At 44.7% G+C, this 15,609-nt stretch overlaps 1 protein-coding gene across 1 annotated transcript; it reads right to left on the bottom strand.

Moving 5' to 3' along the window:
- Nucleotides 1-1,958: 1,958 nt before the first annotated feature.
- LOC124131044 (tubulin alpha-1A chain-like) lies at nucleotides 1,959-12,447 on the bottom strand. Its single transcript, XM_046494118.2, has 3 exons — nucleotides 12,298-12,447; nucleotides 6,955-7,177; nucleotides 1,959-3,677 (listed from the first exon to the last, which is right to left on the bottom strand). Exons 1-3 carry the CDS (start codon nucleotides 12,298-12,300, stop codon nucleotides 2,551-2,553), a joined length of 1,353 nt encoding a protein of 450 aa, XP_046350074.1. The 5' UTR covers nucleotides 12,301-12,447; the 3' UTR covers nucleotides 1,959-2,550.
- Between the last annotated feature and the right edge of the window lie 3,162 nt (nucleotides 12,448-15,609).

Below are 15,609 nucleotides of genomic sequence, written 5' to 3'. Positions count from 1 at the left end.
TAGGAGTTGCAGCAGTAGTAGGAGTAGCCGTTGTAGCAGTAATAGCAGTACTTATTTGTAGGGCAGACTTGGCCCAACTGTGCTGAACGCCCCTCCTGTCGCAAAAGTATCAACAATACTGTCCTTTTCAGAGATTTTACAGACGCTTTGCACACTTTTGCTTATTGCCAGAATTCCTCGTTTATTGTGTTGACTTGTAGAAACGGGCGTGTGGTTTGTCATGATACCATTCCTTTTTGAATCCATAAGCTGTGTATTTACCATCAAATACAAAATGTAGACGCTGCGTTTGGTGAAACTGTTATTTGCCGGGGGGTCCAAACGAACAGTTGCTGCTTCGTCGTGAATGATGACAGCACTCGGGAGCCATCTTCCCGAGGCAAGTGAGTTAACTGACTAAAAATGTTTTAGTTTCCACCCTTGCCGAACTAGGCTGGTATTATGGAGTTACATTTTGGCTGAACTAACGAGTCTATGCATAGTCCAATCATAATCGTGCATCGAAATCGAAATCCGGTTCGTAAACTGTCCTGCAGATTTCGGTCAATTGCAGGATTTGCAAAGCATGTGCACCGCCAACTCGTTGTCAACAGATATTTTCCAAGTCTTTTCATGTTTTTAATCAAGATGCTCATGCATTGCGCGATGTAAGACCCGTTTTATCAAAACATAGACCTTGATTATCGATCAGATCGTCTTGACTGGGCGCCACTGTTTTGTTTCAAGCAAATGCAAGTGATACGAGAGGTGGAATCTGATTGGTCTAAAGGAGAGGCATAGAAAGGACATCACTCGTAATAGCCACTGGTGGCGCTACGATAGAGCCCAGGAATTCCAGCCTAGTTCGGCAAGGGATGAAACTGGACTTTAAAGTCAGTTAACTCCCTTGCCTCGGGAAGATGTCGGGAGTCACATCGATAGATGAGATTATATATTAGACATTCCACAATTTTCTTATATTCAGCTTTCAAATTTTGAGTCGAGAACTTTGTCAACATATTTTGGAAGCGCATTGTCTGGAATGGAAGTACCCAGTTTGAAACTAGACCCGTGTAGCTCGAGAAAGCTGTTGTCTCACTTGGTCAAAATTCGCTGACGGTCGTTTTGGCTGACCTGTATTAATAGGATGTCTTAACATCTTTGTTTAGCGGTAGCGAGCACTACGATCTGATTTTAACGAGAATATGTAACGTGTGTTACATGCGTCGCTAGCAGGGTGTACAGGATTTTACGTGCAATATAGGTACTTCGCTTGTCTCGAACCATGAATGACTCGAAATGTTTCGAAAAATCCATCGAACGAGGTTACACTGTCCAGTGCGAAGCTCCGGTTTGTGGATCGGGTGTTGAAAAAACAACCAACTCCTTTATTCCATCAAAAGACTTGTATTCAAATACCGTAAATGTGGAGGTAAAATACGTCATATTGCAACACTATAAAAAAAACTAAAACTAGAACATTTGCTTTGATAAATAATCTGACAAAACAAACAGTGTAAAGCGTTGACACACATGGTGCTTTAACTTAAGTTATTTTGATCCTTTGGTTGCAAAGAAGCAAGTGCAGGGCTGACCCCAGTATACGTGACCTTGACAATGCATACTACTTCCGGGTCAAGACAATTGACCCGACCTTATTTCCGGCTCTTATCTAGCGATCAACCGGTTCGGTTGAATACTCGATTAGTGACCACACCTTTTAGTCGTTTTTGTTTTAAATATCTTTTGCTGCTTTGGTTTTAGTTTTGAGCTGTTGTTGAGAATACCAATGAACTCCGTCACTACTTCAATAAAATAAGCGACGATACCCAAGACACACAATTATGTTCTGACCAATAGGGAAGTCCCTTCGTGACTTACGAATGTCGGGGAGACACGTGTTGCTACCGTGACTGACGGAAATCAGGGACTAATGCGCACGTGTTTAGAGCTTTAAGAAACACGGATTTAATGTTTTCCGAATATAAACAGTACCATGATCTGTATGAAGCATGAAGCATGAAGCAATCGAATTTTGAGCAATTTCTGGTTGGCTCCACCCTCGATTATCCAGCGTATTGTATCTCCACTCTGTTATCAATTTCCTGGATCATACGCCACCATAGCCTTGTTCGTCTTATCACTCACTTAGCAGAGAAGTTCTCTCGCCAATGAGTTTGTAATGAACAACAATCAAAATACATCTACATTCGATGTCATGGTATCGTTAAATTGGGTTTAACGTCGCGTCCAAGATTATTGCACTTATATAGCGACGTTGACAATCCAGTGATTAACATCATAATCAACTGTTTATACCGTTGGTTGTATAAATTACGGATAAACAGTGTAATTTGGTTGGTGCAGAGTCGTGTCATTCAAACCGGCCTCAGTGTGAAACTAACGTGGCGAATTAGTCCAGGGTTTATACCCTACCGGAATAGAGATATCATACCCAGGACAATCGAGGATGGATTGGCCCACTTCTTGGTCAACCTGTTCGGACGTATACTGTGGGTCACCCCGCATTGTAATATGGAAGAATAGATACGTCACAACCTTTTCCAACATTTAGTATTCATCCCCTCCTTCTCCTTCGCCTTCTATTGAGTCGACTCCAACCTCCTCGTAGTCCTTCTCCAGAGCAGCCAAGTCCTCACGGGCCTCGGAGAACTCTCCTTCCTCCATACCCTCACCCACGTACCAGTGGACGAAGGCACGCTTGGCGTACATCAGGTCGAACTTGTGGTCAAGACGAGCCCATGCCTCGGCGATGGCCGTGGTGTTGCTCAACATGCAGACAGCTCTCTGGACCTTGGCCAAGTCACCGCCGGGGACAACAGTGGGTGGCTGGTAGTTGATGCCGACCTTGAACCCAGTGGGACACCAGTCGACGAACTGGATGCTTCTCTTGGTCTTGATGGTAGCGATAGCAGCGTTGACGTCCTTGGGGACAACATCACCGCGGTACAGAAGACAGCAGGCCATGTACTTGCCGTGACGAGGGTCACACTTGACCATCTGGTTGGCGGGCTCGAAACAAGCATTAGTGATTTCGGGCACAGACAGTTGCTCGTGGTAGGCCTTTTCTGCAGAAATTACCGGGGCGTAGGTAGCCAGAGGGAAGTGGATACGTGGGTATGGCACCAAGTTGGTCTGGAACTCAGTCAGATCCACGTTCAGTGCACCGTCGAAACGGAGAGACGCAGTGATGGAGCTGACAATCTGGCCAATCAGACGGTTCAGGTTAGTATAGCTTGGGCGCTCAATGTCGAGGTTACGCTTGCAGATGTCGAAGATGGCCTCGTTGTCGACCATGAAGGCGCAGTCGGAGTGTTCCAGGGTGGTGTGGGTTGTCAGGATGGAGTTGTAGGGCTCCACGACGGCGGTGGAGATCTGAGGAGCGGGGTAGACTGAGAACTCCAACTTGGACTTCTTGCCGTAGTCGACGGACAGTCTCTCCATCAACAGAGAGGTGAAGCCGGAGCCAGTGCCGCCACCGAAGCTATGGAACAGCAGGAAGCCCTGGAGACCGGTGCACTGGTCAGCCAACTTCCTGATGCGGTCAAGGACGAGGTCGACGATCTCTTTGCCGATGGTGTAGTGTCCACGAGCGTAGTTGTTGGCGGCGTCCTCCTTGCCGGTGATGAGCTGCTCGGGGTGGAACAGTTGTCGGTAGGAGCCGGAACGGACCTCATCTGTAATACACAAACACTTGACACTGGAGATAATTATTTTCTGAATTACTTTACGCAATTAAGCTCATACTCCTACCCAGAGTTCCTTGCGGTCAACCTTGTACCTCTGACACAGTCCAGCGATATTCGTCACATCTGACACAGTCCATTCAACAAATTACACATGTTCTCGTCAGTTTTAAATATTAAATGTCTTCACATTTAGATAAAAAATGTCATAAAATGGTTACCTTTAAATGAGAAAATGTCCTAAAGCGTGAACAACTATTTCCTATTTTGTATTTATCCCTTGATGACAATGTTATACGGCTCCACATGCTGTCATCGAGGCATTATGCAATATAATATGTAAAGCGCAGGTGGGGGGTCGGGTGGGTGGGTGGGTGGGTGGTGTGTATGTGTGGGGGGGTGGGGGGTGGGGGGGGGGGGTGGGGGGTGGGGGGGGTGGTTTAAAGTGTTCGCTCGTCACGCCAAAGACCCGGGTTCGATTCCCCACATCGGTACAATGTGTGAAGCCCATTTCCGGTGTCCCCCGCCGTGATATTGCTGAAAGCGGCGTAAAACCATACTCAAGCACTCTTGTTGGTCCACACTAGAGGGAGGGGCGGGTGAATATTAAATGTTTGATAAGGTTGTGACGTATCTAGTTTGCCATATAACACCCCGATCCTGACACAGGTTACAAATTTAGTATTACAAGTACTGGTTCTCGGTGAAATATTGATCGCTACTTCTCCAAGGTAAAGACAGATTAACCACAGTGATATGAAAGAATCGGGCGTTCCTTAACTTGTTTGAGTAGTATACATGTATATTGTGCCCGCCAGCGGATTTTCAATGTGGTAGGGGCGGTTGGGTAGCCTAGTGGTTAAAGCGTTCGCTCGTCAAGTCGAAGACCCGGGTTCGATTCCCGACATGGGTAAAATGTGTGAAGCCCTTTTCTGGTGTCCCCCGCCGTGATATTGCTTGAGTATTGCTAAAAGCGGCGTAAAACCAAACTCACTCACTCACTCAATGTGGTAACATACAATGTAAAAACTGGGCAGCCAGGTGTATTTTATTCTGAGAAATTGTCAGCAGTTGCACAGCTTTGATTTAATTTTGGCATTCGGCAAACAGACTGTATCAAGTCTATTGCAGAATCACCCTTCTACTGCGACTGTGTTTGTTTATTTGTTGTTTAACGCCGCACTCAGCAATAATCCAGCTATATGACGGCGGTCTGTAAATAATCGAGTCTTGACCAGATAATCCAGTGATTGACATCATGAACATCGACCCACGCAATTGGGATCGATGACATGCATCAACCAAGTCAGCGAGCCTGACCACCCGATCCCGTTAATCGCATCTGAAGTGATTCAGTTATTACCGATTCAAAACCAAGTTCGAATTGGTTTTCAGTAACCTATGCTTGCTGTAAGAGGCAACTAACGGGATCGGGTGGTCAGGCTCGTTTAAGCGGTTGTTGTTTATCATCGTATCCCAATTAGGTAGATCGATGCTCATGATATCAATCACTGGATTGTCTGGTCTAGATTCGATTATTTGCAGACCGCCGCCATATAGCTGGAATATTGTGAGTGCGGCGTTAAACAACAAACAAACAAACAAATCGATTCAGCGGAGAATTGAATATCCCCAACATTCCAGCAAGAATTTATTACGACCGAATCTTGAACACCCTGGCACCAAACTAGGGGGGCACGTTCACCACGGCAGTCACACAGGAAAACACACTCCACCTTGTGGAGCAGGCTTAACTGCGTTTTCCAAAGTAAATATTCAGTTATCAAATTATGAAGGTTACGGTCGTCAGTATTTCCGTATTTGTTGAGAATCGTTTAAATATTCATGAGTGTACACCTAATTACACGACATTTGTTCCTTTATTGGGTGTCACAGCTCACCCTGTTCTCGGGGGAATATCTCACGTTGAGAGAACTCAGCTTCTAATCTCAGCAATGTGTGTTCTTAAGTAGGAATTGATATCGTCAAGGATCGCCGAAGTTCTCAAACCGAAACGATTATTGGTCATTGTGATCGATATAGACGCGAAACTCCATTCTGGCGTCGCCAGCCCTACTGGTCTAGTCTGCTGGCATCGTTTCGTAGTGTGCTCAGCACATAAGCTAAACGAGCTTAAATCTGACAGAGGGATTTGCAGCTGTTAATAATTCAGATAAAAAATAGAGCATATTTTTGTAAATATGTTATCTGGAGAGCTGAAATTATCATATCAGTGTGTCACCCATGCGTTACTGGTTCCTTGTGCGCTCTCCAATAAGTGTTTTACTGATACTGTGCGACCACTCTGTGTGTGTGTGTGTGTGTGTGTGTGTGTGTGTGTGTGTGTGTGTGTGTGTGTGTGTGTGTGTGTGTGCGTGTGTGTATATGGTTCTCTGTGTGTTGTGTGTGTTGTGTGTCTATGAGTGTAAGTGTCTATGTATGTGTTGAGCGTGTCTGTGTGTGTATATGGTTCTCTGTGTGTATGTGTGTGTATGTGTGTCTATGAGTGTAAGTGTCTATGTATGTGTTGAGCGTGTCTGTGTGTGTATATGGTTCTCTGTGTGTTGTGTGTGTATGTGTGTCTATGAGTGTAAGTGTCTATGTATGTGCTGAGCGTGTCTGTGTGTGTATATGGTTCTCTGTGTGTTTGTGTGTGTTGTGTGTCTATGAGTGTAAGTGTCTATGTATGTGTTGAGCGTGTCTGTGTGTGTATATGGTTCTCTGTGTGTATGTGTGTGTTGTGTGTCTATGAGTGTAAGTGTCTCTGTGTGTGTTGAGCGTGTCTGTGTGTGTATGTGGTTCTGTGTGTTTTGTGTGTTTGTGTGTGTTGTGTGTCCATGAGTGTAAGTGTCACTGTATGTGTGTGTGTGTGTGTGTGTGTGTGTGTGTGTAGACGTGTGTGCGCGCGTGTGTGTGTGTGTAGGCGTGTGTATGTCTGTGTTTGTGTCTCTTTGTGTGTGAGTGCGTTTGTGTGTGCGTGCGTGTGTGTGCGTGCGTGTGCGTGTGTATGTCTGTGTTTGTGTGTGTGTAGGCGTGTGTGTGTGTGTGTGTGTAGGCGTGTGTGTGTGCGCGCGTGTGTATGTCTGTGTTTGTGTCTCTTTGTGTGTGAGTGCGTGTGTCTGCGTCTGTGGGTGCGTGTGGTCATTTGTGTCTTCCACACTGTTTTAGAAAGAGGATCCAAGTATCCAAGGTACAGAAGCTCCCCAAAGGAATGACGTATCTGAGACTCACATTCTCTGTCACGGTATTTAACTCAGTTCAAACTCACCTACAACCGTTGGCTCCAGATCAACGAAGACGGCCCGAGGGACGTGTTTCCCCGACCCCGTCTCGCTGAAGAAGGTGTTGAAGGAGTCGTCCACACCCCCGATGGTCTTGTCTGAGGGCATCTGACCATCAGGCTGGATGCCGTGCTCCAGACAGTACAACTCCCAGCATGCATTGCCGATCTGGACGCCAGCTTGGCCGATGTGGACGCTGATACATTCACGCTAAAACGACAAAAAATATTTGAATTTTAAAAACAAATTTGCTTGCCACAGTTAAAGACACCACATTGTTGAGAGCGACCGAATTTGGAATACGCACCTTTAGACAAGCTGCATATCTGCGTTATATATGGAAACACCTATGGATTTTCATTTTTGGACTTCCCTCTGAAAATTAGGGTTATGATTGGTCTTCAGAAAACAATTCTTTAACGGGATCTAGTTGTCAGGCTCAGGCTTGGTTGATGCATGTCATCGTATCCCAGTTGCGTAGATTGATGCTCATGATGTCAATCACTGGTGTGCCTGGTCCAGATAATTTATTTACAGACCGCGTCATACAGCTGAAATATTGCTGAGTGGGGTGTTAAACAACAAACAAATCTCTTTGGGCCCCAATGAAATGGCTATGGCTTTCTGTTTGTTTTTTCGTAAATATAAAACTAGTTTGTTTCGACTATCCGACGAAACAGATCCAACTGGGCGTACAGTCCAAAATAGTTGTGGGAGTTATATGAATGGGTCATATATGAATGGATCACTGCCTATCTGTAACGACACCAGGTGTTCGCGAAAAGGGTATGCATGTCCCACTCTACCGGTAGAACGCGCCACTCACACAATTTGCATAACTAACTTTGGAGGTCATCGTTTAATTATTAACTGTGACTGGCTGAGACATGTGGAACTGTTTAGAATTATGGTAATTCAGTTATTACATTTCTCACCAGCTACTGATTGAATTTCTTACCCTTAACTTTGTCTTCAGGGAAGCAGTCATATAATCAAATATACACATCTCATCTCTTACGTGCAAACGCATTCTGCACGTTCGGTCAAGTTTGTTTTAACTTTCTAAATCGATATTTCTTGGTAGGTTTTTAAACCAAACCTTACTGTGTTCATGGTCTCCCGGGGGTGGCCCGGTCGTCAAAGGCGCCACAATGCGTCGTGCAGAGTTGCGTACCCTTGGGCACGCCAGACACCTATGATGTGGGCTCGAAGTCCGGTCGCCCCGACAAAGTTTCGATGTGTTTGCCAATACTGTATGTAATATTCCTTACCGGCGGAATAGATTGTTTTCACTATATAAGTATTTTGATCATATACAGCTATCTTCCTCAATTATTCATCGCGATATTTCGTGATTCTATTTGAAAGTGGCGAGGACAACACGTTTGTCTGATCCTGAATCGTGCACGTGGTTTTCACAAAAGCGGTAAACGTCTAAAAACAGCACAGGGGGCCCAGTGGTCAGCTGTGCTTGGGTAGCCAGAAACCTATGAGTGTGGGTTCGAATCCCAGTTCGCCCCGGTTATGTTTCTTGGTTGGTCAACACCATACCCGTGCTCGTAGGTTTCACCAAAGTAGTAAACGTCTAAGACCTGATCATGAATCACTTTGGTCTTTCCTCCAAGCTGACACGCCGTGATGTAACTGGAATACTGTTTAAAGCGTTGTTAAATCCAACCCACTCACTCACTCACTCTTGGTTCATAGGACGGGGACTAATTACGCGGATGCTGTTAAGTCTTCTACCAGGAGGACAGAGCGACCGCTTCTCCCGGTATCGATCCGCCGCTAGCTCCAGCAGCCTCCCGAGTGAAAGTGGTGGAGTTCGCAGTTCGTTTACCGGCGTCGTAATTCACTGATGGACGGAACAATGCATGTTGAGGACATCTTCATAAACTGAATTTGTTTATTTTAGGGCTAATGAAATTCTTTTATTTGAAATTCCGTCTCCTGGTTTGGCGGACGTGTTCACGGTGTTGTAACCTTTAGCTCAAGAGAGTCTGGTTCCACCACTTACGACTGCGGGTTGCCATGGTAACCATAAATTGAGAAATAAGCAATGCAGTGTGTGAGTGCATCTGGTTTTGTGGTGTTCTTGAAACAACGTGTTATGCCAATAGTCCGATGGGGTTGTATAATTGATTTATGAATATAACAGTGCACTCGTGAGACATGGTAATGAAGGATGCTGTAACGTTAGTTTAATAAAGAATACGAATATAAACTGCTAGGCAAAAGAAAGTATATACTTGAAAATTGGATTTGAACACAAAAATACAAACTTTATCAAATCGTTACTAGGTCAAAAACAGTCGATGAAGGATTTAAGGTCCACTACATAACTATGATACGCGTATCAAATACACCACTATCAAATACAGTAAAGTACGGTTATAACGAACTCAAAGGGACTGCTAATTTTAGTTCGTTATAACCGTAGTTCGTTATAAGCATATATACAGCATAACTACAGCAAATAGTCGGGACCAAAAAAGTAAGTTCCTTATATCCGTCAGTTCGTTATAAGCGTGTTCGTTTTAGCCGTAGTTTACTGTATACAATTCTTGTATATTTCATCGTAGCCACCATCAAACATCATGCGTTCTGCTGGCCGTGGTTCAGTTGTGTAAGCCAGGAAATTAGTTAGGTGTAAAGTTTAATCGTCCTTCACCTGACGGTTCAGACATTTTTACTTATAGTCCGTGACTATGCTTGTGGTAAAAGGCGACTAACGGGATCGGGTGGTCAGGCTCGCTGACTTGGTTGATGCATGTCATCGGTCCCAATTGCGTGGATCGATGCTCATGTTGTCAATCACTGGATTGTCTGGTCCAGACTCGATTATTTACAGACCGCCGTCATATAGCTGGAATATTGCTGAGTGCGGCGTTAAACAACAAACCAACCAACAAAAAGTCTGATGTCGCCCTTCCGCTTGGGGGACAACTCGCAACATGTTCCACAAACCAATATAAAGTAACCATCTTGGTAGCCAATTCATACTTCCAGTAAACAGAACCAACCACATGCCAGATTGCTTCTACATGTGTCCTATTGCGATTGTTTGACAGGTATTCCTGCAATTATTTCTAATTCAACGATTCAACCTCTTGAATCACACATAATTAAAGACAACTATTTATCTATTATTCATTGACGAGAAAAGCAAGGAACTGTGTCACTTTGTTGTCAACAACGTCATGGGCGAGTCCTTGAGGGAGCGAGTTGTAAAACAATATGGCAGTTTGTTTGTTTGTTTGTTGTTTTACGCCGCACCCAGCAATATTCAAGCTATATGATGGCGGTCTGACAATCCAGTGATTTACATCATGAGCATCGATCCACGCAATTGGGATCGATGACATGCATCAACCAAGTCAGCGAGCCTGACCACCCGATCCCGTTAGTCGCCTTTCACGACAAGCATAGTCACCTTTTACGGCAACCACGCAATTGGGATACGGTGACATGCATGAACCAAGTCGCTGAGCCTGACCACCTGATCACACGTGTTGTGTTGCGGAAGACCATTTGTACCAGCCAAATCTGTAATGACCCGAGCGACGACCCATGCTGCTGGGGTATGATGACATGCCATTCATTGAGTCAACGTGATTCGTTAAGTTATCTTGCACAACCCGCATCGATTGCTTGAAACCTGTTCAAACCGATTCCTCCCAGGGATACTTCACAAATAGGGACATCGGACAGTGAGTGAGTTGGGATTAACGCCGCTTTTAACAGTATTCCAGTTATATCATGGTGTGTCAGCTTGATGTGGGAGGAGAGCCTGAAGCCTGAAGCCTGACCACCCGATCCCTTTAATCGCCTTTTACGACAAGCATAGTCGCCTTTTACGGCAAGCATGGGTTGCTGAAGACCTATTCTACCCCGGATCTTCACGGGTCCAATATGGCGATACGGAAGTAACATCCTTGGTACATACTTTGTGCTAAGTTGCTCAAATTGAAAAACCGTTTATGGACAGATCTTTGCTGTGAACGTTTGGTTTATCGTTGTTTGAACAGTATTTCAGTTATATCAAGTTTGTCGCGGTATGAAAGCCCGTGAATCATGTCTAAGACGTGCACCACTTTGGTCAAGCCCACGAGCACGGACATGGTGCTGACCCACCTTAAAACACGACCAGGACGAACCGGGCTTCGAAACCACGATCACAAATTGCTAGACGGCTTTAGGAAGCAACTTAGAAGGTATCGAATTGCAGCGCTTTAGACGATTTGGGCCACCTGTACCTGTAATTGGTTCTTGGAATTGCCGAGTTCCGCGCATATTCATTCAACCACACACGACATCAACGGTCTAACATTTGGAGTGAGTGAGTGAGTTGGGTTTAACGCCGCTTTTAACAATATTCCAGTTATATCGCGGCGTGTCAGCTTAATGTGGGAGGAAAGCCCGAAGTGATGCAGGTCTCAGACGTGTACCACTTCGGTGAAACCCACGAGCACGGGTATGGTGCTGACAAACCTAGAAACATAATCGGGGCGAACCGGGATTCGAACCCACAATCAGAGGTTTCTGGCGTGCCCAAGGGACGCAATTCTGCACAGCGAATCGCGGCGCCTTAGACGACTGGGCCACCCGTGCCCCCTCTAACATTTGAAAAAGGACTTTCAGTGATCCTCAAACCATCTACATACGGCTATACGCATCATCATCGTCATGTCATAGTTCAGAACTGTCCGTCTGTTGAAGCTATTGCAAATTGTCTAGACAATGACGTCATAAATTGTTTCATAAACATTACCGCGTTTAAAATGAAGGTAGTTATGTTTGTTTTATTAATAATATATGTAAGACAGGAATAATACCGTGATAAGTGTATGGTGGTATTATATGCACATACATTATCTTGCAGCATCATAACGTATAAAATACCTGTCGATACCTTTGAATTTCTATAAAATTGGAGACATATTGTGAACGTATTAAACGAGAGTACGTGTTAACGCCTAAACCAAAATTCGCACTTCCACTCAAAGGGAACATCGAGTATGTGACAGGACCAGGCGCGGGTCAAACGGGACATGGATGCTTTTTCATATATTATTGAAATAGATGTAAAATATTTTCAAATACGTGTATTTCCAAAACTAAAATTGAAAATATATTTATCCTTGCTTTATCACATTGCCAACCGTTTGGATCATCAACGACTTTGTCCTAAACATCAACAGATGTCTATATGTGAGCATGGTACGATTCTTCTGCAATAAATTATACTGATGATGTTACAAGCATAGACACAGAGCGGATCTATTGGAGACAATGCGCAAAATATTATATCGACTAAAATCACTACTCACCATATTGCAGATTTAAAGAGAAATCCTTGGAGAGGATATTTAAACCGGTGCAGATAACCTGTTCTCACACAGACATAAAGATCTTCAGTGAGTCGGCAGGTCTGACGAAAATGAAAGCCTAGCCATTGACGTCAAGTTTTATACACCTCGGAAATAGGTCACCGCGAGCTAAATGTAACGAGTGTTTTGATTGGTTGTTAGCTGTAGTACTCGCAGACCGCGATATTTGTCATCGGCGTCTGGCTTGGTGGAGGGAGTGTGTTGTTCAAAATGTTTGGAATATTGTCGAATTTTTAACTTCTCGATGTTGGCAGCCCCTTGGTTAAATATTCTCTAACGCATAAAACAAACGCACAGCGTGAACGTCAATGTGAAGAGTTAATTCAGCGGCTGCTGGGGTTTTGCAAGATTTACCAGCAGAAAACATCTGAGTCATGCGCGGCGACCATTTCCATCGGTTGACGATTTGTTATGGGAAAACACTGTCATTGATAAACATAACATGTGTAGATTTTATTTTTTTCAAGTAAGACACGAACATTCATCAGTGTTGATTAGTCTCACAGGGGTCTACTCAACGTTGAGGTGTCCATATATCCAGCCTATAGTCTGGAAGCCAATGTAGTGTTGTGGTGGGGTAGAATAGGTCTTCAGCAACCCATGCTTACCGTAAAAGGAGACTTTGCATGTCGTAAAAGGCGACTAACGGGATCGGGTGGTCAGGCTCGCTGACTTGATTGATGCATGTCATGGTGTCCCAATTGCGTGGATCGATCTTCATCATGTCAGTCTGCTCCAGACTCGATTATTTACAGACCGCCGCCATATAGCTGGAATATTTCTGACTGCGGCGTTAAACAACAAACAAACAAACAAACAAATAGTACTGTGGTGTGTCAGCAATGTAGTCAAACACTTTTAATAACACACTTGGGTAATGGTTCAAGCTTCGCTCGTCAAGTGGAAGATCCAGTTTCGATTCCCCACATGGGTACAATGTGCGAAGCCCATTTTCCGGTGTCCCCGTCGTAATTTTCCGGAATATTGATAAAAGTGGTATAAATCCATAGTATTACACAATTACTCACTCGTAACACACTGTTCAATAGGCTACAAAGGCATGGGGCTGAGAAATACATGTACATACTTGGATATATCATATCGGAATAGGCGATGGACATGTGAAAATTCAGACTTTATGAGCTATGTGCATATAATTGCTTTCACGCTAACACTGGCAAGGGGGTTAAAACTCGACCTAGGTCAGTGCACGTGATGTCACATGGCACCCGACAGTGTGAAAGGTACATTTAGTGTTGACACACGTGCACACACACATTAGACTGTCTTTGAGGGAATGAATCAAACTTGCTGGGGCGGCCGATTTACTCTGTCGTGGTCCGCCTTTAAAGTGTGATACAGGTGCGTGGTTAATATGAAAACACCTTTCGCCAGGAACAGCAGGATTCTCCTCAGGGAGCTGAGAATGAATTTGAATAGACCCGATTTCATGCGATTTGAGCACTGTGTTGAATCATATATGCTTAATATGTAGTAGTAGCAGCATCATCATCATAAGTATTATGTAGCAGAAATATCTTTTATATGTTTCAAACTACAATGTCCACGACAACACACGACAACACACAGGATCCCTGTGACATATCTTGCATTTATCACATATCTGACTGTTTGACGTGATCATCATGCTTGCATAACATATCTGACTGTGTATATCAGACGTGATCATGATACTTGCATCACATATCTGACTGTGTCAATCAATACTTGGTCATCGTGCTTGCATCCCATATCTTAATGAGTCCATCAATACTTGGTCACCATGCTGGCATCACATAGCTGACTGTGGCCATCAGACTTGGTCACCATGCTTGCATCACATATCTGACTGTGGCCATCAGAGTTGGTCACCATGCTTGCATCACATATCTGACTGTGGCCATCAGACTTGGTCATCATGCTTGCATCACATATCTGACTGTGGCCATCAGACTAGGTTACCATGCTTGCATCACATATCTGACTGTGGCCATCAGACTTGGTCACCATGCTCGCATCCCATATCTGACTGTGGCCATCAGACTTGGTCACCATGCTTGCATCACATATCTGACTGTGTCCATCAGACTTGGTCACCATGCTCGCATCACATATCTGACCGTGTCCATCAGACTTGGTCACCATGCTTGCATCACATATCTGACTGTGGCCATCAGACTTGGTCACCATGCTTGCATCACATATCTGACTGTGGCCGTCAGACTAGGTTACCATGCTTGCATCCCATATCTGACTGTGGCCATCAGACTTGGTCACCATGCTTGCATCACATATCTGACTGTGTCCATCAGACTTGGTCACCATGCTTGCATCCCATATCTGACTGTGTCCATCAGACTTGGTCACCATGCTTGCATCACATATCTGACTGTGTCCATCAGACTTGGTCACCATGCTTGCATCACATATCTGACTGTGGCCATCAGACTTGGTCACCATGCTTGCATCACATATCTGACTGTGTCCATCAGACTTGGTCACCATGCTTGCATCACATATCTGACTGTGGCCATCAGACTTGGTCACCATGCTTGCATCACATATCTGACTGTGGTCATCAGACTTGGTCACCATGCTTGCATCACATATCTGACTGTGTCCATCAGACTTGGTCACCATGCTTGCATCACATATCTGACTGTGTCCATCAGACTTGGTCACCATTCTTGCATCACATATCTGACTGTGTCCATCAGACTTGGTCACCATGCTTGCATCACATATCTGACTGTGTCCATCAGACTTGGTCACCATGCTTGCATCACATATCTGACTGTGGCCATCAGACTTGGTCACCATGCTTGCATCACATATCTGACTGTGGTCATCAGACTTGGTCACCATGCTTGCATCACATATCTGACTGTGTCCATCAGACTTGGTCACCATTCTTGCATCACATATCTGACTGTGTCCATCAGACTTGGTCACCATGCTTGCATCCCATATCTGACTGTGTCCATCAGACTTGGTCACCATGCTTGCATCACATATCTGACTGTGGCCATCAGACTTGGTCACCATGCTTGCATCACATATCTGACTGTGGTCATCAGACTTGGTCACCATGCTTGCATCACATATCTGACTGTGTCCATCAGACTTGGTCACCATGCTTGCATCACATATCTGACTGTGTCCATCAGACTTGGTCACCATTCTTGCATCACATATCTGACTGTGTCCATCAGACTTGGTCACCATGCTTGCATCACATATCTGACTGTGGCC

This window comes from Haliotis rufescens, unplaced genomic scaffold (assembly GCF_023055435.1).
Source record: "Haliotis rufescens isolate VD_foot unplaced genomic scaffold, xgHalRufe1.0.p SCAF_10, whole genome shotgun sequence".
Classification (NCBI taxonomy): Eukaryota; Metazoa; Mollusca; class Gastropoda; order Lepetellida; family Haliotidae; genus Haliotis; species Haliotis rufescens.
This window is presented reverse-complemented; position numbering and strand designations above follow the sequence as displayed.